This window comes from Enhydra lutris, unplaced genomic scaffold (assembly GCF_002288905.1).
Source record: "Enhydra lutris kenyoni isolate GAN:26980312 unplaced genomic scaffold, ASM228890v2 scaffoldscaffold50, whole genome shotgun sequence".
NCBI lineage: Eukaryota > Metazoa > Chordata > Mammalia > Carnivora > Mustelidae > Enhydra > Enhydra lutris.
The window spans coordinates 15,144,887-15,170,738 of record NW_019154134.1 but is presented as its reverse complement, the minus strand read 5'-3'; the positions used below and the strand labels follow the sequence as shown (position 1 = coordinate 15,170,738).

The 25,852-nt window shown below is 34.2% G+C and overlaps 1 protein-coding gene across 1 annotated transcript in view; it reads left to right on the top strand.

Moving 5' to 3' along the window:
* Positions 1–25,852, top strand: part of LOC111156970 (ADAM metallopeptidase with thrombospondin type 1 motif 6) — a 300,261-nt gene that overhangs the window by 157,353 nt on the left and 117,056 nt on the right. Inside the window, exons 9-10 of the mRNA XM_022518156.1 lie at positions 16,250–16,396; positions 24,553–24,694. Coding sequence (XP_022373864.1) covers positions 16,250–16,396; positions 24,553–24,694 — 289 coding nt within the window. The remainder of the gene's footprint in view (positions 1–16,249; positions 16,397–24,552; positions 24,695–25,852) is intronic.

Genomic DNA, 25,852 nt, shown 5'->3' with positions numbered 1-25,852 from the left:
AGGAAAACAACTTATACTGTTTATTACTAATAATATAATTTGAACTTTTAAAAAAATATTTGTTTATTTGACAGAGATCACAAGTAGGCAGAGAGGCAGACAGAGAGAGAGAGAGAGAGGAGGAAGCAGGCTCCCCACTGAGCAGAGAACCCGATGCAGGGCTCGATCCCAAGACCCCAAGATCATGATCTGAGCCAAAGGCAGAGGCTTAACCCACTGAGCCAACCAGGCACCCCTAAAATTTGAACTTTTGAGCAAAAATTAGAATTTAGGAAAAGCTGTATTTGTCATTAAAACTTGACAACCTCCAGGGGCCCCTGGGTGGCTCTGTCGTTTAGCATCTGCCTTCTGCTGGAGTCATGATATCCAGGTCCTGGGATTGAGCCCCACATCGGGCTCTCTTCAGCAGAAGGCCTTAGTCTTCCTCTCCCACTCCCCCTGCTTGTGTTCCCTCTATCACTGTCTCTCTCACTCTCAAATAAATAAAACCTTAAAAAAAAAGAAAAACTTGACAGCCTCCTAATATTTAAATACTTTTCTTGGGGCGCCTGGGTGGCTCAGTGGGTTAAAGCCTCTGCCTTCACCTCAGGTCATGATCCCAGGGTCCTGGGATCGAGCCCCATGTCGGACTCTCTGCTCTGCGGGGAGCCTGCTTCCTCTTCTCTCTGCCTGCCTCTCTGCCTACTTATGATCTTTGTCTTTCAAATAAATAAATAAAATCTTAAAAAAAATAAATACTTTTCTTTTTTTTCTTTCTTTTGGACTTTCTGATGAGATTGGGTGATACTAATAAAACCAGATTTTAAAAGATCCTTGATATGGTTTCAGAATCAATATTTCAACTAATCTTTTAAAAATTATTTGTCAAGTTGGGGCGCCTGGGTGGCTCAGTGGGTTAAAGCTTCTTCCTTCAGCTCAGGTCATGATCTCAGGGTCCTGGGATCGAGCCCTGCATCGGGTTCTCTGCTCAGTGGGGAGCCTGCTTCCTCCTCTCTCTCTCTCTCTCTGTCTGCCTCTCTGCTTACTTGTGATCTCTCTCTGTCAAATAAATAAATAAAAATCTTTAAAAAATTATTTGTCAAGTTTTAATATAGTATAAAAAAAAACCCTACAGTTATCTGAAAGGGCTGTGAAAGTGCTCTTCCTTTTCCACCTACATAGTAGTGTGAGGTCAGATTTTCATCATCTACTTTAAACAAAACAAAATACCACAACAGATTGAATGAAGAAGCAGATATGAGAACCCAGCTATTTTTTTTTAATTAACATATAATGTATTCTCTGCCCCAGGGATACAGGTTTATGAATTGTCAGGCTTACACACTTCACAGCACTCACATAGCACATACCCTCCCCAATGTCCAGAACCCAACCACCCTCTCCATACCCCCATCCCCCGGAAACCCTCAGTTTGTTTTGTGAGATTAAGAGTCTCTTATGGTTTGTCTTCCTCCCAATCCCATCTTGTTTCATTTTTTCCTTCCCTACACCCCACTTTGCCTCTCATATTCCTCATATAAGGGAGATCATATGATAATTATCTTTCTCTGATTGACTTATTTCACTCAGCATAATACCCTCGAGTTCTATCCACGTCATTGCAAACGGCAAGATTTCAGGGGGTTTTGATGGCTGCATAGTATTCCGTTGTGTGTGTGTGTGTGTGTGTGTGTATGTGTGTATGTATATATACATATATATATATACATACCACATCTTCCTTATCCATTATCCTTATCCATTCCTCTGTTCATGAATATCTACCTTCTTTCCATAGTTTGGCTATTGTGGACATTGCTGCTATAAACATTCGGGTGCATGTGCCCCTTTGGATCACTACATTTGTATCTTTAGGGTAAATACCCAGTAGTGCAATTGCTGGGTCGTAGGGTAGTTCTATTTTCAACTTTTTCAGGAACCTCCATGCTGTTTTCCAGAGTGGCTGCACCAGCTTGCATTCCCACCAGTAGTGTAGAAGGGTTCCCCTTTCTCCACATCCCTGCCAGCATCTGTCATTTCCTGACTTGTTAATTTTAGCCATTCTGACTGGTGTGAGGTGGTATCTCACTGTGGTTTTGATTTGTATTTCCCTGATGCCCAGTGATACGGAGCACTTTCTCATGTGTCCATTGGTCATTTGTATGTCTCTTTGCCGAAATGTCCGTTCATGTCTTCTACCCATTTCTTGATTGGATTATTTGTTCTCTGGGTGTTGAGTTTGATAAGTTCTTTATAGATTTTGAATACTAGCCCTTTATCTGATGTATTGTTTGCAAATATCTTCTCCCATTCTGTCAGTTGTCTTTTGGTTTTGTTGACTCTTTCGTTTGCTGTGCAAAAGCTTTTGATCTTGATGAAGTCCCAATAGTTCATTTTGCCCTTGATTCCCTTGCCTTTAGCGATGTTTCTAGGAAGAAGTTGCTGCACCTGAGGTGGAAGAGGTTGCTGCCTGTGTTCTCCTCAAGGATTTTGATGGATTCCTTTCTCACATTGAGGTCTTTCATCCACTTTGACTCAATTTTTGTGTGTGGTATAAGGAAATGGTCCAGTTTCATTTTTCTTCATGTGGCTGTCCAATTTTCCCAACACCATTTGTTGAAGAGACTGTCTTTTTTCCATTGGACATTCTTTCCTGCTTTGTCGAAGATTAGTTGGTAGTAGAGTTGAGGGTCTTTTTCTGGCTTTATATTCTGTTCCATTGATCTGTATGTCTATTTTTGTGCCAGTACCATACTGTCTTGATGATTACAGATTTGTAATAGAGCTTGAAGTCTGGAATTGTAATGCCACCAACTTTGGCTTTCTTTTTCAACATTCCTCTGGCTATTTGAGGTCTTTTCTGATTCCATATAAATTTTAGGATTATTTGTTCCATTTCTTTGGAAAAAAAACTGATGGTATATTGATAGGGATTGCATTACATGTGTAGATTGCTTTAGGTAGCATAGACATTTTCACAATATTTGTTCTTCCAATCCAGGAGCATGGAACATTTTTCCATTTCTTTGTGTCTTCCTCAGTTTCTTTCATGAGTACTTTATAGTTTTCTGAGTACAGATTCTTTGCCTCTTTGGTTAGGTTTATTCCTAGGTATGTTATGGTTTTGGGTACAATTGTAAATGGGATCGACTCCTTAATTTCTCTTTCTTTTGTCTTGGTGTTGGTGTATAGAAATGAAAATGATTTCTGTGCATTGATTTTATATCCTGACACTTTACTGAATTCCTGTACAAGTTCTAGCAGTTTTGGAGTGGAGTCTTTGGGTTGTCCACATAAACTATCATATCATCTGCAAAGAGTGAGAGTTTGACTTCTTCTTTGCCAATTTGGATGCCTTTTATTTCTTTTTGTTGTCTGATTGCTGAGGCTAGGATTTCTAGTACTGTGTTGAATAGCAATGGTGTTAGTGGACATCCCTGCTGTTCCTGACCTTAGGGGAAAACTCTCAGTTTTTCTCCATTGAGAATGATATTCTCTGTGGGTTTTTCATAGATGGCTTTGATGATATTGAGATATGTACTCTATATGCCTACACACTGAAGAGTTGTGATCAAGAAAGGATGCTGTACTTTATCAAAGGCTTTTTCTGCATCTATTGAGAGTATCATATAGTTCTTCTTCTTTCTTTTATTAATGTATTGTATCACATTGATTGATTTGGAGATGTTGAACCAACCTTGCAGCCCAGGAATAAATCCCACTTGGTCGTGGTGAATAATCCTTTTAATGTACTGTTGGATCCTATTGGCTAGTATTCTGGTGAGAATTTTTGCATCCATATTCATCAGGGATATTGGTCTATAGTTCCCCTTTCTGATGGGGTCTTTCTCTGATCTTGAGATCAAGGTAATGTTGGCCTCATAAAACAAGTTTGGAAGTTTTCCTTCCATTTCTATTTTTTGGAACATTTTCAGGAGAATAGGTATTAATTCTTCTTTAAGTTCCTCTGGGAAGCCATCTGGCCCTAGGCTCTTGTTTGTTGGGAGATTTTTGATGACTGCTTCAGTTTCCTTACCGGTTATGGGTCTGTTCAGGTTTTCTATTTCTTCCTAGTTCAGTTTTGGTAGTTTATATGTCTCTAGGAATGCATCCATTTCTTCCAGATTGTCAAATTTGCAAATTTGTATTTCTTTGGTATTAGTTGTGATCTCTCCTCTTTCTTTCATGATTTTATTAATTTGGGTCCTTTCTCCTTTTTTTGATAAGTCTGGCCAGGGGTTTATCAATCTTTTCAATTCTTTCAAAGAACCAGCTCCTAGTTTTTGTTGATCTATTCTACTGTTCTTTTGGTTTCCATTTCATTGATTTCTGCTCTGATCTTTATTATTTCTCTTCTCCTGCTGGCTTTAGGCTTCATTTGCCCTTCTGTCTCCCACTCCCTTAAGTATAGAGTTAGGTTGTGTATTTGAGACCTTTCTTGTTTCTTAAGAAAGGTTTGTGTTGCTATATGCTTTCCTATTAGGACAGCCTTTGCTGTGTCCCAAAGATTTTGAACTGTTGTGTTTTCATTTTCATTTGTTACCATTAATTTTTTTACATTCTTCTTTAATTTCCTGGTTGACCCATTCATTCTTTAGTGGAATGCTCTTTAGGCTCCATGTATTTGAGTTCTTTCCAATTTTCCTCTTGTGATTGAGTGCTAGTTTCAAAGCATTGTGATCCAAAAAATATGCAGGGAATGATCCCAATCTTTTGGTAGCAGTTGAGACCCAATTTATGACTCAGGATGTGATCTCTTCTGGAGAATATTCCATGTGCATGAGAAGAATGTGTATTCTGTTGCTTTGGGATGGGATGTTCTAAATATATCTGTGATGTCAATCTGATCCAGTGTGTCATTTAAAGTCTATTTCCTCATTGATATTTTGCTTGGATGATTTGTCCATTTCAGTCAGGGGAGTGTTAAAGTCCCCTACTATTATCATATTATTGTGGATGTATCTATTTGATTTTGTTATTAGTTGGTTTATATAATTGGCTGCTCCCATCTTAAGGACATAAATATTTAAAATTGTTAGATCTTACTGTTGGATAGACCCTTTAAATATGATATAGTGCCATTCCTCATCTCTTATTATAGTCTTTGGTTTAAAATCCAAAGTGTCTGATATAAGGATTCCCATCCCAGCTGTCTTTTGATGTCCATTAGCTTTGTAAGTGGTTTTCCAGCCCCTCACTTTAAATCTGGAGGCATCTTTGGTTCTAAAACAAGTCTCTTGCAAAAGCATATTGATGGGTCTTGTTTTTTTTTATCCATTCTGACACCCTGTGTCTTTTGATTGGGGCATTTAGCCCATTTACATTCAGAGTAACTATTGGAAGACATGAATTTAGGGCCATCGTATTGCCTGTAAGGTGACTGTTACTGTATATTGTCTCTGTTCCTATCTGATCTGTTACTTTTAGGCTCTCTCTTTGCTTAGAGGACCCCTTTCAATATTTCCTGTAGGGGTGGTTTGGTGTTTACAAATTCTTTTAGTTTTTGTTTTTCCTGGAAGCTTCTTATCTCTCCTTCTGTTTTCATTGATAGCCTGGCTGGATATAGTATTCTTGGCTGCATGTTTTTCTCATTTAATGCTCTGAATATATCATGCCAGTTCTTTCTGGCCTGCCAGGTCTCTGTGGACAAGTCTGCTGCCAATCTAATATTTTTACCATTGTATGTTATAGACTTTTTGTCCAGGGCTGTCCCAGGCTGAAAGGATTTTTCTCTTTGTCTCTGAGACTTGTAACTTTTACTATTAGATGATGGGGTATGGACCTATTTTTATTGATTTGGAGGGGGTTTCTCTGCGCCTCCTGGATTTTGATGCTTGTTCCCTTTGCCATATTAGGGAAATTCTCTCCAATAATTCTCTCCAGTATACCTTCTGCCCCCCTCTCTCTTTCTTCTTCTTCTGGAATCCCAATTATTCTCATATTGTTTCTTCTTATGGTATCACTATCTCTCAAATTCTCCCCTCGTGGTGCAGTAGTTGTTTGTCTCTCTTTTGCTCAGCTTCTTTATTCTCCGTCATTTGGACTTCTATATCACTAATTCTCTCGTCTGCCTCATTTATCCTAGCAATAAAAGCCTCCATTTTCGATTGCACCTCATTAATAGCTTTTTTGATTTAAGCTTGGTTAGATTTTAGTGCTTTTATTTCTCCAGAAAGGACTTTTATTTCTCCAGACATGGTTTCTCTATTATCTTCCATGCCATTTTTCAGCCCAGATAGCACCTTGAGAATCGTCATTCTGAACTCTAGATTTGACATATTACCAATGTCCGTATTGAATAGGTCCCTAGCCTTAGGTACTGCCTCTTGTTCTTTTTTTTTTTTTTTTTTTTTTTTTGTGGTGAGTTTTTCCACCTTGTCATTTTATCCATATAAGAATATATGAGTGAGAGAATAAAATACTAAATGGGTGCCAAGGACCCCACTGATATGTATACTAACCAAATCAGAAGAGATCCCAAATCAGGGGGAGAAAAAAGGTGGTAAAAAGAAATTAAAAAAATTTTTTATATTAAAAAAATGTATATATATGTATTAGACTGGTGAATAAAACAGAGCCACCCATTTGGTTTTGGGTGTAGTTTGGTCTCTTAGAAGCAACTACCTCCCAAAATTTTAAAGAAAGAAAAACTTTTATATATATATAGATAGATAGATAGATAGATAGATAGATAGATAGATATAGATACACACAAAAATAAGGGTAAACACGATGAAGGGATGGAATATGACTATAAAGATGAAAATTTTAAAAAGTTCTGAAAAAGGAATTGATTTGATAAGTTGTTTGGAAAAAGAAAAAGAAGAGAGAATTTGCTCAGGTTGCTTTCCCTTCTTCTGGAATTCTGCTGTTCTCCTTGATCAGTGAGGTTGGTCTTGGCTGGATGTTCTTGCTGATCTTCTGGGGGATGGGCCTGTTGTTGTGATTCTCAAATGTCTTTGCCCAAGGCAGAATTGCACTGCCCTTGCCAGGGGCTGGGCTAAGTAATCTGCTCACATTCGCTCTCAGGAGATTTTGTTCCCTGAATGCTTTCTGTAGAGCTCTGGAGGACAGGAATGAAAATGGCGGCCTCCCAATCTCTGGCCTGGGGAGCCAAGACCTCAGGGCCACACTCCTCAGTGCAACCTTGGGGAAAAGCAGTCAATCACTCCCGTCTCTCTGGTCTCCGGCCACGTTCTGAGCTCACCTAGCCTGTGACCAAGCATTTCTGTCTCTGGCACACAGCCGCATTTGGAGTCTCCAAACCCAGCAGATTCCTGCCGCTCTGCTCTTTGGCAAAGGGAGGTGGGTCTCCCCGGGTCTGCCACTTGTGGGGTCCCTGCTCAAAGAGCAGTGGTCTGACTGTGCTGCGGATCATAGTTTAAGGTAACCCTGAGCTGAGAGCTCACTCCTCAGCTCTGTCTCTGTAGCTGGCTTCCCTGCTCTGATACCTGGGGGCTTTGCTACACTCAGACACCCCCGATCCTTCTGTGACACTGCAGGACCTGAGACCACACAGTCCCCATGAGGGCTCCACCCCTGCTTAGCCTCTGGAGTGATGTGCCTCAGTGGAGCAGACTTCTAAAAGTTCAGATTTTGTGTTCTGTTGTTCCACCACTCTCCAGGAGCAGGCCCCTCCCACCGTGGTCTATCTTCCCTTTGCTTCGGACTCACTTCTCTGCACATCCTACCTTACAGAAAGTGGTTGATTTTCTGTTTCTAGAATTGCTGCTCTTCTTCTCTTCGGTCTCCTGTTGGGTTTGTAGGTGTTCGGAATGGTTTGATTACTATCTAGCTGAACTCCTGTGACCTGATGTCATCTCAGTCTGCTACTCCTCCACCCTCTTGATTCCTCCCTAGAACCCAGCTATTTTTGAGTAACCTAGACACTAAAGAGATTAACAAAAATGTAATTAAACAATACTATGGTTTTCATTGAAATTCCTGTTTAGTAAGATATTTTTAAGTAAAATAGTTATTTATGTTCTCATTTTTAATTTTGATGATGATAAGTATCACTCCATTTAACATCATAAACAAAAGATCTTTGGGGTCTCTAATATCTTTAAGAATGTAAAAGATCATCAGACCAAAAGTTTAAAAACTATTCTGAAGATACACTTACATACATGACCAGGGTATGTATTCAGGAATGCTCATAACAGCATTGTCCATAATAGGAGCCATCCTAAATTATCATCATAGAATGGATAATTAAATAGTACTTTTACAATGGAAATCTGTAAATGAAAATGAATGATGTACAGTTAGAGAGCTCAGCAGAGTTGACATTCTCTAAAGACATTGTTGAATGAAAGAACCAAGTTATAAAAGGATATCTACAGTGTGATTTCAGTTCTATAGATTTGAAAACTAGGTAAAATTAACATATGTTTTTTAGAGGTGTTATAGGGAATGATTATCACAGTAGTCAGGATAATGGATCTCTCTTAGAGGAAGAAGAAGGACATGATTATGAAGGCAAACACAAGAGCAAATTTTTATTCTAAAACATTTTACTTCTTAAATTTAGTAAGGATAATGTGGATGTTTCTTTACATTTATTTTTAAAAATGTTAATATATTTGATTCCTACGTATGTTGATATATCATATCATATGTATGTGATGCTGAAATTAAACTCACAGAACAAAATAACAAATAAAAATATCATTAGAAAGTATCACAAAAGAGTTAATTAGACTCATTACAAATTCCATTTGTGTTGGATGCATTGCCCAAAGAGTGTCAATACTCAAATAGTGTCAATAAGCCATTAAATTTTTATGTTATTTTTCAACGAAGCTGAGGTTTATCTTGTAGCAGTTTTTTAAGAATGATTCATGAGACCTCTATTCCTTAAGTTTTTGTTCAAAATGATTTTTATACTCAGTTTGGCTGAGTCCAAGATTCTTGGTAGTCATTACTCTGTGGTGAGGTGGTGTTAAATGTCACCATGGCGAAATCTGAGGGTAATCTGATTGTTTTACCATTATAGGCAATTTGTTCTTTTGCCCCAGTTGCCCAAAATATATCTTAATTTTGAAGTCCAATAAGGTAACTAAACTGTGGCTCTGTGTGAACTCATTCTGTGTCAGTTTTTCCTAAGACATTAAATAGTTCACTTTTGATTAGATTTTAGACATTTTTTTTCTCAAAAGTTTTCTTGAATTTTTAATAATCACTTTTATTTCTGTTTTAATATTTTGGCTCTTTTTGGGGGGGCAACAATGATATATATGTTGGATTTCTTCATTTTAACCCTTTTAAACTTTGTCAGTTTTCATTTTGCTTGCTTTGTCACTCCTGTGAGAAATGCTTTTAGCAGTTGCCTAATTTTATTTCTTGCTACTTCAGCATGGCCTTTTTCCTGTGATAGTTTTATTTCCTCCCCCCACTTATTTCTTCAGATTGTTCATCTTTTCATCCCCTGTGTGGCCTTATCTTCCCTAATTGCTTGTATCTCTGCATTAAATTCTTGTTTTTATAAAATGATGACTTCATTAAATTTGTTTAAATTAATATGTGTCTAGTTTTTATCTTCCCTGTCCCAACATTTTTTTCTGCTAAGTGTCCTTCTGTGTTTTTCTGTTCTGATCATTTATTTATTTATTTAATATGTTTGTAGATATACTTCTTGTTCCTTTTGATTCACATCTTTGAACGGGTTAGAGTTTTCTGGATGAACTATTTGTAGAAGGTTTATGATGTGTAGGGACCAGAGCTATTTTCTCATCAGGAATTTATTAGTAATGTAGAGTAGTGTATGAGATTCAAGTTCTTTTATACTGTATTCCTTTATAAAACTATTAGCAAGAGAGAGTCTTTTTCACCTTTCCTTACTGACAGATTACTTCCTGCCAATATGATTTGTGTGGCTCCAATATACACAAGGCCAGACCCCTCTTCTTCTGACAACTAGAACAAGGGTGTATATCCCAACAGTTTGCACCCTTACTCCAGTTGTTCACAAGAAGGTATTGTTCATTTTACCCCCTAGATTGTTGCACATAACTTTGGAGAAATATGCTTTGCTTCTTTGTGCTAGATCTTCAGTTATTGTTATCCTCTCTCTGTGTATTGCTACATTCATCTTTGATTTTTCTGAATTCAGTCATCCTTCCACACTCATTTTAATGTTGTGGGTTATGGTTTTAGAGGTTTTCTACATTTCATTAAAAGCAGAATTTTTGTTTCTTTTTCTTATTTTCCTTACTGCTTTTAGGTGGTATCTTAGAGAAAAAGGGAGAAAACTTAACAGTGTAAAAATAAGATGTACCCTTTAAACTTTTGAGATAGGAACAGAAATAATAAGACATGAGAAAGGAAATTTCTGGTCTTTTTCTTATATCTATTGGGAGATTTAGATGAAATCTTTAAAATTCAATTTACCTCCTACGAAGAAAACAAAAGAAAAATCCTACTTGTTTTAATAGAGATTATTGAGAATTTGGGCTTCAGCTTTAAAAAAAATTTTTTTAAAGATTTTATTTATTTATTTGATAGAGCATAAGCAGAGGGAGCAGGAGAGAGAGAAAAAGGCTCTCCACTGAGCAGGCAGCCCAATGCAAGGCTCAATCCCAGGACCCTGTGATCCTGACCTGAGCCAAAGGCAGATATCCAACGGAGTCACCCAGGCACCCCAGTTTTTAAAAAACTAATACTAATTTGAAGTAATTTGCTTTCAGAATTACTTAGCTTTTAATAATTGAGTATGTTATCCTCATCAACTACAATCTTCTCTCTCACTGGATTTGAGATTTAATTTTACCCTACTTATAAGCTGGTAAGTTGGCCTATGACTATCAAATGGATGCTAGCAGAAGACATGAAATTCCTGGGTCAGAGACAAAGGATTTTATTGCTTACAGCACAGTAAACAGCATAAGCATCAGCATATTTATTTGGTTTCTTTTGGCCCCTAATCCTACAGGGACAACACACTATGTCCTAGATGAATGCTTCATACACAGTGGGTTTGCATCATAACTGAGAAACATTGAGCTTGGGGAAATCTACCAATTTTAGAGCAAGTAGTAAGTAAACCTGCTTTTTGTCCAGGGGGCATGTTGCCTCATTTCTCAAAGTTATCCTGTGAAATGGCCTGGTTAAAGCATAAGGTTTGCAGACTTGGAATACCCAGCAATATGTGGAGAATCACAAGAGGCCCAAGGGAGACTGTTTCCCAATCTGTCAGTCTCTCTCTGTATCTCTGCCTCTATCTCTGTGTCTCTGCCTCTATCTCTCTCTCAATCTCTGTTCATAAAACCCTCCTCAAAAGAAAATATTTACCTTTATGTAACCTGAACTGTTTTATTGAACACATAAAACCAACCGTGGAGGTGTTGTCTTATTACCATTGTTCACTCATGGGGGTGTGCCTGCCCCATGTCACCAAACTCTTTTATTCTTGCTCTCATTCTTTTTTAAATTATCATTTGTGAAACTCAAGAGCAGTGAGTTGAGTTTATTTTACATTAATCAATCTATTACTTTACTACCTATCTATCTGGCATTTATGAATGGCATTTATCAGTGTATCCTTAGTTCTTGGTACAACATCGTTATCAGTCCCACCAAGGGCCCTTCTTACTTAATATATGTGAATAATGTATTTGTTTCTATAATCCCATTTCCCATTCCACTTTCTTTTTTTTTTTATTTAATATGTATATTTGAATCCATATGTGTCCTTGTAAAATAGCACAGATTGTTTGTGTATGTATGTATTTATTTTTTGATGAATACAAATTTTCAGTTTGAAATAATTCCAAGTTTACAGAAAAATGGATGCAGAGGTAGGATTACCCATGTGCCCTTTACTCAGATTCAAATATTGTTCATATTTTGCAACATTTGCTTTACATCTCTCTTTCTTTATATGTATATGTATTTTTTTCTCAACTATTTGACAGCAAGTTGTAGACATGTGCCTTATCCCTAAATATTTCAGTATTTGTGAAAAAATAATGTCTTCTATAGCACAGTATAATTATTAAACTAGAAAATTTAACACTATATACTACTATCAAATATGCAATCTGTATTCAAATTTCAGTTGTCTGAGCGGTGTTTTTTGTACTCTCCCCCCCAATCTAGTTTCTATTGCATTTAATTATTTTTATGTAGTCTTTAATCTGGAATAATTCCTTGGCCTTTCTTTGTTATCTGAGCATGTATATAATTTTTGCTTATATATTGATATGATGTAATAATATAGATCTTTTTCTTTCTTAATTTTTTTAGTATTTTTAAGATTCACCCATATTTACATGTAGACATCTATCTTGTTTTGCTGCTTCCAATTTCTGCTTAGTATCCCATAATATACATATGCCAGCATTTACTTATCCATTCCCCAGTGACAGACACCTAGATTATCTTTAACAACTTACTGTCATAAATAACTTTGTCATGAACATCCTTATACGTGTTCTCTTTGGGAATATTCCTGGGATACATATCCAAGAATTGAATTGTTGGGTCATAAAATATCTGCCTATTTAATTTGATGAAGACCTGCTGAATTGCTCTCCAGAACAGCTGACCTAACCATAGTACAACCATTGTGCACTAAGGTCCCAATTTCTCTATACCAGTTTCTTTATACCACTAAGTCAATTCTTAGTTCTTGGTAACATTCTAATATTTGTCAATATGGTGGTTTTAAAGTGGACTCTTGTTTATTCTTTCTGATCACTAATGATTTTCACTTTTTACCAACTCTTCACTGAGATAGACTTTCCTCAGGAGGGAAATTATCTTTATGTTATTTTATTATATTTAATTTTTTTTTTAATTTCCCACTCCCCATTACTCACTTTGCCCATACCCCTACCTCCCTGGCAACCATCACTTTGTTCTTTGTACTTACAGGTTTGATTCTGCTTTTTGTTTGTCTCTTCATTTGTTTTTTTAGATTCCACATATAAGTGAAATCATATGGTTTTTATCTTTCTTAGTCTGACTTCATTTAGCATAATATCCTCTAGGTCCACCCATGTTGTCACAAGTGACACAATCTTAACCTTTTAAATGCAAAGGATAGAATTTCTAGAGCACTATAAATATTAGCATGTAAAAAAATAAAATTTTATATACTTCTTTTAAATATATCAGTTGAATCTAAATGCTTACAACAACTTGGTAACTTTCGGTATGCATTTAAAAAATATGTGAACAGGTTCTTGGGTTTTTTTGAAGATTTATTTATTTATTTGACAGAGCAAGAGAGAGACATCACAAGTAGGCAGAGAGGCAGGCAGAGAGAGAGAGAGGGAAGCAGGTTCCCTGCTGAGCAGAGAGCCCGATGTGGGGCTTAATCCCAGGACCCTGAGATCATGACCTGAGCTGAAGGCAGAGGCTTAACCTACTGAGCCACCCAGGCACCCCTGGGTTCTTGTTTTATAGTCAAAATTTACATCATTTTTTAACTCTTTTAACTCAATATATCTGCTTGTTCTTTCTCAGCCAGAATATTATCCCGATGTACATTTCAGTATTTCTTAATATATTTTAAAAATATTTTTACATTTAAAAGTATTTAAATTACATCTTTATCACAAAAATGTATATAAGTTGCAATTAATTCACAAAATTTCCTGTGGTAATAGAAGAAAAAATTTTCTCTGGATTGTATATTCATTACATTACAACCATTGTTAGCCAATGATTGATCAGAGAAACATATGCATATTATATATTTTAACAAATAGTAAAATCTAAAAGTAAAATTTTATAGAAAATGTGCCTTTAGTTATATATTTTCAATTGCTGTGTTTGTCTCTCTTGCTAGGATGAGGCAAAATTTCAGCATCAATTCAACTCTTTGAATTTGTTTTTATAGATTTGAATGCTGAGAAAATTTGTTCACAGAAATAGATGAAAAGAGTTAACTGTAGAAATATCACTCAGTTCTTTGAACTCCTTTTGAATTATTTGTCAGAACATAACCAATGGTGATCTAGCATCAAAAAAATTTTTTAACAACCTGTCAACTGTTAATTTGTTTATATCCTCTTGTAAACTTGATGAAAACAAGAAACTACATGTTAGTCAATCATTAAAATCACTCTTTCTCAACACTGATAAAAAATGTTTCTGATTGTACCTCTTGACACCCACATTTTTAGACCCCAAGGCAATGAACTATTGTAAAATTATAGATGGTTAAGGATAAGTTTTTCTTTTATAGGAGAAATAAGATATAAAAAAAAAATTTTTTTTAAGAAAAGAATACGTAAGGAAGCTGAAGATCTTGAAAATAATTTTCTTGTATAAGGACATTTTTAAAAAGATTTTATTTATTTATTTGAGAGAGAGAGAGAGAGAATAAGAGAGAGAGCACGTTTCACTAGAGGAGAGAGGTCAGCAGGAGGAGCAGACTCCTGGCAGAGCAGGGAGCCTGATGTCTCAATCCTGGGACTCCAGGATCATGACCTGAGCTGAAGGTAGTCGCTTAACCAACTGAGCCACCCAGGCGCCCGACAATAATTTTCTTAAAGCCATCTGTGTCTGCCTATACCTATCTTCAAAAGATTCAGGAATATGTATAAGGCTGCTGCGAAAAAGAAATAATTTTTTTAAGCTATCATTATTTGAAAAGAATCATAGTAGTATTCACAAGATAACATCAACCTTTGAGAGAAGTATAGAATATTGTTTGTTGAATTATAAATTACATTATGGAACTTTTTTGTGTAATGCTGCAGTTGATTGTTTTGACAGAATTCTATCTACTTCTATAAACTGTAAACTCCACCATCGTGCTTCTAGAATATCATTCAAAGAGACTTATTGCAGTGTGTTGATGTCAAACAAGAAGACCAAATACTGGTGTATTTAGTTTTTGATTATTTTGGCAGGTTACTTGGTGTTTTAATTTAGGGCTCTGGATATACACTCTTTGGTATTTCTCTTCCTTTGCTTATGTTCGTTCCTCCATGTGAATTACTAGTTTCTTCTCCTTGCCCCACATATGATATGTCTTTATTATGGCTCTTTTATATTATATTTATGGAGATCAGTTCATTCAGCTTCCTAAACATGTCTCAAATCTAATCCCACCTCTCCAGTGCTCTATTCAGACCTACATCATTTCTCACTTGGTAATGATCTTCCATCTGCTTTCCCTGCCTGCATTCTCTTCCCACTCCAATGTCTCCACCATAGAATTACTATGATGACCAGTCTAAAATACAGATCAATTCCATATTCTCCTACTCTGAAACCTTAAGTTGCTCTTGCTCAGAAATCATCAATGTCTCTGCACTGCCAAAATTAATATTTAAATACTTTCATTATTGTAATTCTCTGTTCTCAACTACCTTTCCAGTTTTTTCTCTAGCAACTGTCTTCATCTATTTTATATTCTTGTCATACAAATTACTTATTTCCTTGGACACATATCATGGTATATTTATTAGGATGTTACAATGGGTACATAACTTTATTTTTTCACTAATAGTGAGAGCTTTTAGCTATCTGTGGAGAAAGACTAACATTTATTCTATTCACATCCTTAATAGAAAAAATTTATGATTTATCATTGAGATATGTTTTTATATTACATTGATAATAGCATTAGGCATGGCTATAAGCATGGGGGGAAAATGGCAAAGACAACTTTGACTAATGAAGGGAAACTGAGGTAAAGAAAAACTCTATAATCATAATCCTTAAATATATTAAAATTTTTCAAAAGGTGTTTGGAAAACACACATATAATACAAACATAAATTGCATGTCTTGAATTCTCCTTCACTATATTAATAACAAAAATGATTTTTGCATTTGACCTTAGAACTCAATGGATTATAACTATCTTTTTATAATTCTTTTTTAGATTCAGCATAGTGAGGTAGCATGAACTCTAGGATGTTAAAAGGCAGGTTCTACTAACACTTACTAACTGTATGATCTTTAATAGGTCATTTGTCTTTGCTAAATCTCAGTTTTTCGTACCTATAAAGTGAGAATCAATATATATTCCCTATCTGTTCAAGGAAAGATCATATCATGTAAATTAACATTTTTGGAAGTATATGATCAGTTAAAGAGATTTAAAAATAAGTTGTATCAGAGAATTATTCAGTAGTCTCCTTAACTTGAATCCTGTATTTCCTTAGAGGATATTGATAGAAGGTATATGTTGATAAGGCTAACAAATGATGAAATAAGGAAATAAGGATATATTGGGGGTTCATTTAAAAAAATTTTTTTTTCTATTTCTTTCTTTTATGTTTTTTATGTTTCTTCCTTGTTAAAACAGTTTTGGTATGAACCATGATGGAATTGGAAATTCTTGTGGGACGAAAGGTCATGAAGCAGCAAAACTTATGGCAGCTCACATTACTGCAAATACCAATCCTTTTTCCTGGTCTGCCTGCAGTCGAGACTATATCACCAGCTTTCTAGAGTAAGTAATCTCTTGAGAGTGATGATGAATTGCTCCAGAAGTAAGCCATTGGTAGAAGCCTAATATGTAGTGCTTCAAACTGCATAATGAGTAACTTTTATAGGGTGATATTTCAGGCTGTTCCCAAAATACTTTAATATATCGTTGTGGCAAATTTTTTCCTTCATGCTCAAACAGAACTTGGTAGATTAAAGAAACTGGAGCAAGGCAGTAAGTGGGGTTGGTGATGTGAGTGTCAGAAATGTTTAATAAATGGGAAACAAAGTCAGAAAGAATTTAGATTTACACAGTTTAATAGAGCATAGGCCAAACTTTAATTCAGTGATTATATATTTCATTTTGCTGTTGAAAAAATTGAGTTCTTTTTTTTAAGGAATGCTAGAGTATCTAACAGTAACAAACAACAACAACGAAAAACCAAACACCCAGTAAATGAAAATGAGAAAATGAAAATTTATCTTTGAATATTTATTATGTGACTCATCTTTTCTGCAGTTTGATAACTTCTTTGTTGATCTTTTAATGTATAATCTAAAAGTCTGGCTACTTAAACATGAAATAAATAAATTAGGCTGAGGTATAACTGTGTTATGAAAGCAGATATTCTTTCACATCTCACCTGCATAGGACTTTAGGTTTGGACTTTAGAAACTCATAGACTTAGGTCTCACTTTCTAACTGTGTGACCATGGGAATGTTACTTAACCTTTCATAATATTCAGTGACCTCACTTGTTAAATGAGTTAGGTAATAATACATACATCTTCAGGTTGTTATATATATATATATATATATATATATATATATATATACACACATACATATATATGTAAAATTATGTACAATGTTATAATGTATATGAAACACAGTAGACAAATATTAAATGGTAAATACTATTTTAAATAATATAGAGGCTTTAAGCCTTATTGCTCTATCATTACTTTCAACTGTTTTGTGCCATTGTTTTCTTGGGGAGAAGAGAGTAAATACTCTGTGAAAAAGTGAATCATAGAAAAAGCACACATGAACTACAGAAATTCTTTTTAAAAACTGTATTCATAGTTCACATTTATATGACTAGGGCCTAAAACTTTAAAAACTCAGATAAGTTATATAAGGTAATATTATTTATTAAAGTTTTGGTTCATATCTGCTATTAGCTGAAACTTCTGAAAACTTAAAATTATGTATTTTTAAAACCCGAACAAGAGATTTTAAATTATTTAGCACAATGGTTTCATCAATCAGAGATCAAAAGATAAATGTTTAAAATGGCTTTTTTGAATTAATTAATGTAATAATAAAATAGAAGGAATTGGAAATTCATATCAGACAGTAGTTCCTCAGAATAATTATGCTATAACCTAAACATTTTTTTAATGTTAGCAATAGGTAATTATAACACTCTACTTGCCTAGTGCCAAAGCTGGGTTGAAGGCTATAAAAATAGACCACAGAAAATTTGACATCTTTTGGTGGTTTTTAACACAAAGCACTAGCATTATCATTTTCCAAGATGTTTTTAATGAGATCATATTACCTAAATTTTAAACAGTGTTGAAGATCTTTTTTCCCCAGAAATCAAGCCAGATCTGGAATTTCTCCTTTGACTTGGCTCATGTTTTTATAATGGAATCTTAGTGTCTATCACCAGAAAGACAAACTGTATAATATGCTGAGTATTCTTGTGCATTTTTGAAGACTTCTCTTCTCATTTTTTTGGTTTGTTTTTGTTTTTTCCAAGTACCAATTTTCTTTCTACCCTATCCTGTTTATTTTGCACAGCCTATTTGCTAGGACCATCTTTGTATATCTAATACAAGGACCAGTTTTGAGGTCTTGCCAGACCCTGCCTTGATAAACTATATTAAGGTTATTAAAATACTTGGAAAGGGAATCCCTAAATTACTAGTAAAGTATTGTTAAGAAATCACCACAGATTTGGTGGGAGATATAAAATTATTACTGGTTGCAATAAAGTGTTCCATTGAATAAATTAAAAGAATTAATCCCAAAAGCATTATTTAAACCTTATTGCCTCTTTGCATTTTGTATGTAAGCATGATTAGTGTTGACAGGGTTCTAAAGGGCTTATTTGTCCTGTATTTTATAAAAATATTTCTATTGTACATCCTCATGGGAATGCTTACACAGTTAAAACCATTAGTAAAAGATAGATTGAAAGACAATGGGTAGAGATTTGGGGAAAGTTGGCTTTTTTCCCCTTTTTAATAATAAACTAAACAACTCTGATTATAATCTGACCAAGAAATAAGGTTTTTTAAAACACAGGGCCCTTTAAACAGGTCAGTTCACTGGAGCACAAAGACATAATAGTAACTTTCTTGAATTTCTTTGTTCCTTTTTATTAATACAGTTGGCTTAATTGCTTTAGCAGCTATGTGTGATATTTTTAAAAATCCAATGATATTTTGATCAGGGATTAAGGTTACATTTATGTTTTATAGTTGGCTCAAAAAGACTGATAACATTTTATTTTAGTTTCTCTTCTCAAGAAAAAGAAATCTTGAAAGATGAATTGTTTAGGAATTGCAGCCCAGCCAACAAAATGCATACCTTTCTTTATTTAGTTACTGTAAAGGCTCAAGATGATGGTAGATTCTAACAATGAGCTTTATATGATTTATAGAGATTCACTATTCACTACGTTCAACTGAAAACAATTCCATGGCCTTTAAATGCCAATAGAATAAAGTCTCTTGTGTCTTTCTGAAACACTAGGTGCTATTGATCAATCAGGAGATGGTGTTTACCAACTCCCAATATTTTTTTTCAGATTTCTTAAACTCGGTGATTCAATAAGTGGTTCATGAATCGCCCAGAAGCCGTCCTGATTAAATAATAAAGAACCCATTTCCGTTAAAATGGACGTGTTATGCCAGCTTCTGATGTTTTCGACGACGGCTTTGCAGGTAGTGTCCTTCCTATCTGCCTGCGGGACTTATTTACTTATTTATTTAGAAAATAGAGAAAGATGAACCTGGTATTATGGCTCACACTCATTGATGACTATGGGCTAATTTACCAGGCAGTGGAAGGCAGCCAGAAGTAGTTTAGGCCAGTTTTTCATACATTTTCCATCACTTAGTGGTAGTACAGAGTAATTTCATATAGTTTTCAAAAATTCCAGAGCCTCTGTGAATCAACTCTTGCTCTATTTAAATTAAAGTCTGTTAAATTGTTTGAACTGTCAGAGATCCATAGCAAAATTTCCTACAGCTCCAAATTAAATACAGACTAGCCATTTTCACAGAAAGGATGGAAACTGAATAAAAGAAAGGCAGTATTATGGTAGAAGGTGAACTAGAAAGGAAGAGCTACAAGGAAAGTGATATAAGATGAACAGGATGACTAAGACACTCACATTTCCTCTATAGCAATTATCTTTGAAGGTCAGTATCAATAATCTTGAAATGGAAATCAATTTCATAGATGGGACCCTCTTTTTATATGGAGCCTAAGAAACAGCAAAACCAGTTTCCCCTCCTTCCATTTATCAGGCATGTTTTGGGGACTTCACCCTAACCCATAAAAATCTTTGATAAGTCATAACTACACATGGAGAAGAGGGGCATAACCAAGTAAATCATTAGCGGTACAGTGTTTGTTAGAAGCCTCAAATTCAGTTCTGTTCAAGCATCCCAGTCATATAGAGGGCGAGAGAGAAAGGTCTGACTTAGTTACTCATTTTAGAAGGTAGTTATTGTTTGTTTTGTGAAGACTGATAAAGCAGTTTACAATAACATAGTACGTAAGACTTGTCGTAGATAATACAGTCTAATTAATTTTTATTTAATTTAGGTGTATGAGCATAATTTTGTGGTAAAAAATAGGAGGCGGCATTAAATGTTAAATTTTTGTTGTTGTTAAAAGACTGTTAAGATAGGTATAGGGTTATAAGGAAAAATTTATTTTTTAGATTGACCCACTGTGTTGTAGGTTGAAGGTCTATATAGTATAATTGTTTAAGTAAAAAATAAATCGAAAATTGCAATTAGGAGAATGTGCTCATATATCCTGGAAACAAAGCCAAGGATGCATATTTTACATAGGGATCTGTACATTTTAGCTGAAGATTCAACTCTGGCTTATGATCCCATTTCAAGGCTTATTTTCAAACTATGTAAATAAGACTTCTCTAAATTAGAGGTAGAATACATGAAATATGATTTTGCTATCATGCTGCAAAGATTTCTGGAAATGTAAATATACTTTGATTTACTAAGAATTTCAATCTAGGAAAAAAACATGTTCTCAAGCTAATACACATTTTTTCTGTCTTGTCTTAGATGCATAAACAAAAGTAGAGTCTATTATCATCTTTATTGCTGTAGGTATTAATAAATATTGGGCTTTAGTAGTGAAATGTATGCTGCTAGGGAAGTAGAGTTCTACTTTTTATGTATATGGTTTTCTTGAGACAAGTATATCGCTGCTTAATAACAATAACTTATAGTAGTATCTCATAGGTGGAAACTAACAGAACTCTTCATTTAATTTATTAACGAGTTAGGTTTCTGTTTTCTGAGTGGAAAAATTTACATATGATCAAAGCACAGATCATCTATGCTTAAAAGTGACATTTGATGAGAAAATTCAAGAAGTTTTATATATAACACCACTACTATTATTATTTTGAAAAGAATAGCATAAATAACACTAGATTTAGCATCATAAGAATTGTATGGTTATTGTAATTAGCTAGAACCCTAGATTTAATAACAATTACTCATATCTCCATTTTATTAAATAGATGCAATTATAAAATATAAGAAAATAACTCACCTAGTATTATTGAGATAGGAAAAAAACATTTGTACCAGAAGACCTGTACAAAAATGTTCATATTAGCATACTTTGCAACTTTCAGAAATTAGGAATGGATAAATAAATGTGCCATACTCTTAAATGGAATATTAAAGAATAATATTAATGAACAGGCTACAGCTATGTATATCAACATGGATGTTTCTCACATTCATAATATTAAACCAAAGAATATAGTCACAAAAGAAAACCTACACTATGACTCCTTTTTCCAAAAATAAGCAGATTAATAATTGAGAGATGAATAATTACTAAAAAAAAGCATGGAAATAATTATATTAAAAGTCAGAATATTAGTTACTTCTGCAGAGAGTGAAGGGTGTGATTAGGGTTGAGCTTTTGGGAATTTTCTAAGAGGACAGAAAAAAAAAACCACTTCTAGGGTTAAATATACATCTCTCAGATCCATGTCCTCTACCTTCTATACTTATATCTGTGGTATTTCATAATGGCAGTTGATGACTCGAAGGCATAGAAATATCCAGAATTATTATTTTCTAAGAGTTAATTAAAATAATTGTGAGCTAGGTATTTAATTTACTTGAAAGGATCAGGAAAGCAGCAAATTTTAATAATATTATGCAAAAAATAATTTTGTCATTTAACCTCCAGTTAATTAAAATATGAAAACTCCCCCACCCCCAAATAGTTTAATCCAGGTTTTACTATATATATCCAATATGGTTCGTAGAAGAAAAATATATTGTTCATTTTCTACCCAAAATGTAGGAACAATTTAAAATCAATCTTGGAGATATCCCTGCCCTTGTTTTCCCAGAGCCGATAATCGGTAAAACATTTGACATGCAAGAATTAGTGGTTTGTACAATACTATAGCTAAACCCATTTCAAAAGGCCTTTGTTGATGCCATATTCCTAAATATGCATTCATTTTAATAAAGATCTATGCTTTTTTATTTCATACAGTGTTTAATTCTGCAAAAATATACAGAAAAGGAGAATAAGGCTTGTCTAGATATTTACTTAGACCATATTAATACAAAGCTATAAATGCTTATAAAAAACTGAAAGAAAGTCCACTTTTGGAATAAACTTTATCAGAAGACTTTGTCTACCACAGTGCATGCCTTCTTTATTGTCTGGAGGCCCTTGTCGAAAAAATGGTGTTTTTTACAGAACATGAGCCATGATTAGAACATCATTAATATCTGGGAACAAGAACTTTAGATGAAGTAATTATTCTTTCTTCCTTCTGGATTAAGCCAAATTTCAGTTTGCTATCAGAAAACTGAGCTATTCTTAAACTCTTTGGGGGGGATCCATATGGTTCTTCCTGTAAGTTTTAGGTTAATATTCTATATCTACAAGTAATTACATATAATAATTTTTAGTAGATTTTTAAGCTAATGCTATTTAGGTGAATATCATATATTTGCTTTGTTATGTTATTGGCAAACATTTCTGCCTATGAGACCCTGTACTTAAATACTTCTGTACTTAAATTTTCCCCTTTTATTGATAGTAGTACTTAACTCGTTTTTTTAAAATTATTTCAATCCTTCCTAAAGAGTTTTATAATTTTGTTGTAGATGGAGACAAAACTGATATAATAGGAAAAAAATTATGGGATTAAACTGCTAAATTGGTTTATTTCATGAATATTACATTTTATCAAAATAGTCTGTCTTCTTTCAGTATATTTTTCATATTTGACCTATTTATCATTAATCTTAATATAAAATTTTGAATTTACTGGTAGAATTACATTTGCCCAAAGTTTGTATATCTATGTAGATTAAAGATATTTTACATAATAAAATAAAAAGAGCTTGCTATTTTAAAATTCATCTAGAAAGACTTTCTCTTACTGAGGTGCATGTCAATTTCTAAAAGTAAAATAAATAGGAAGTAAAAAGCATTCAGTCATGAAAACTGGACAGCTAGGTGAAAAAAGATGTTTTCTGTTAAATATCTTGAACAGTAACAAGTGAATTGATTATAATAGCCAATAATAAACCCATCTATATTAGTATCATATTTATTATTCCATCTAAATATTTTTATTGATGAAAAACCAACCAAGAGGGGCGTAAAGGAAAGGAAAGGGTGTAGAGAAGACAGTGTTCTGTGCTGTGAGTTTTTGAATCTATCACCTTATGAGTAGTATGGTTCAATTTTTAAAACGTATTAATTTGCTGCTGTGCAAATACACATTTTTATATAGCAAATTAACTTTTACATTTTAAGAAATATGACAAAATAGTAAGTGAATATGAAACTCATTATTATACATGGCTCTTTCTTACTTATCTATAAATGAAAATTTGTACTGTCCTAAATAATAGTTGAGGAACTTCTACTTGTGAAATTATTTTCCTTTGGCAAAGTGGATGGAAAAGATTTGGGAAAAAAAACACAAGTGCTGGCACAATTGACAGGAATGTTGGAAAAAATTTTTAAATGTTGGCATAGGAATTCTTTAAAAATTCTAAGTTACTCACATGTGAAATGAAAGTAAAAAAGCATCTGTCCTATTTTGTGCACACTGACTAAAAAAGTGAACAATTATATTTAGCAAAGTATAAAGCTCTTTAAACTAAGGTATTCTGTCTGGCTTTTGGCGATCTTTATGTTATTTGTTCCACTGAATTAAAATATTATGTTTGAGTGCAAGCATACTTTGAAAAGCAGAAATTGCAGAGAGGAGAACATTCTCTTTTCCAACTCTGATGACCCTAGATGAAATATGAAATTTTTGAGAGACTAAACACTTCTAATTTACTTGAGAGAACTTTGGATCTTGGCCTCATCTGTCATTCTGCCCATTTATTATTGAAATATTTCAAGAACCTTTGGACATGTCTTATTACAGCATCTATTGTTCTGCCCAAGTTAGAGGAGTATATAGATTAGTTCTTTAAAGAATTACAACCATAGTGGTTGTTGTTGTTGTTTTTTTTTTAATTTTCCACATTTTATGTTTTTAATTCTACTACCAGATGTGGTTATATTTTCATGGAAAACAAACAAGAAGCTTAGAGTAATATGAAATTCCATTTTGATTCCTTCAGAAATTAGTTTAAATCAGTGTTTAAAGGCCAACATGACAGTTTCAGATTGTTGTCTGAGATACTTTTATTGTGTCTTGGTGCTGGAAAAAACAACTGGAGCTCTTACTCACATTTCAGTAAAATTATTCTGTTTTACTATATGACTATTTGTTGGTAGAATGTATTGCTTTTCATGCATCAAGTTATTAAAACAAAGAGTTTAACGCATGGTTTCATAATTGTGATGGAAATAGTCCATAGTGTACCTAATTTCCTTTGATCCTTTATGTTGAACAGTTCAGGCCGTGGTACTTGCCTTGATAATGAGCCTCCCAAGCGTGACTTTCTTTATCCAGCTGTGGCCCCAGGTCAGGTGTATGATGCTGATGAGCAATGCCGTTTCCAATATGGAGCAACATCCCGCCAATGTAAATATGGGGTAAGAAGTCTTAATTCTTATGTTTAGTCATTTATATGTGTTCTTTCATGACACAAATATTAAGTTAGATTTTTACTGAGTGTAATTTACTTCAGATAACATCATTAATTTAAATATGGCCTTTGGCACACCACTTTTTTTTTTCTGATACCAATTTTCTAATATCTATTTCTAAATATTTCAGTAACCTGAAACAAGTTTCAAATGTCTTGCTGAGAGATATAAGTAGAATTTTAATAATTTCTAACTTATTTCTTTTTTAAGTCCTGAGTTTATGATGCCAACTTTAGTTTGTCTTTTGAAATGTTATGGTTTTGAAAACTACCCCTTCTCAGTCTTTTCTGGTTCTCTAATATTGGTTGGGTTTAAGGGAATTTTCACATTGGCTAGGAGCCTTTATTTTAATTTATACTTTTTAGTACTGAGTCATTTCAAGTTGCTTCATTCACTGCCCACATTCTAACACAACAACTGAGTGGGGACAAGATGACATTAACCCAAATAGAAAAACAAGGAAAATTACTGTGGAAAAAAAATGTAGGTTTCATAACTGACTCTTTGTGTCTGCCTAAAAAAGTGGACAGTGGATGAAGCAACTTGAAATGACTCAGTACTAGAAGGTATAAATTAAAATCAAATAAATAATATTATGTATATAAATAATTAAAAGTTTTATTGAAAAAGATGTCAGTGTTTAGTATAGAGACATGTTCATAGTAGGTACACAGTGTAAACATGCTGAATGAAAATAGGATTTTTAAATGACAAGCTGTAAGAAAAATTCAGGTTTAAAACAAAAGTTTAAAGGTTTGGTTTCTGTTTTTATGCAAGTAATGTTTAAAATCCCTATTTAAGGGACACCTGGGTGGCTCAGTTGGTTGGGCCACTGCCTTTGACTCGGGTCATGATCCCTGGGTCCTGAGATCGAGTCCCGCTTTGGGCTCCTTGCTCAGCGGGGAGCCTGCTTCTCTCTCTGCCTCTGCCTGCCACTCTGCCTGCTTGTGCTCTCTGATAAATAAATAAATAACTAAAAATAAAAAAATCTTTTAAAAAATAAAATCCCTATTTAAAAATAATAACAAAAAAAGGAATTCAGTCTTAAGGTAGATAATACTAAACAATATACATTGTACAGTATTACTTATTCCTCTTGGGTAC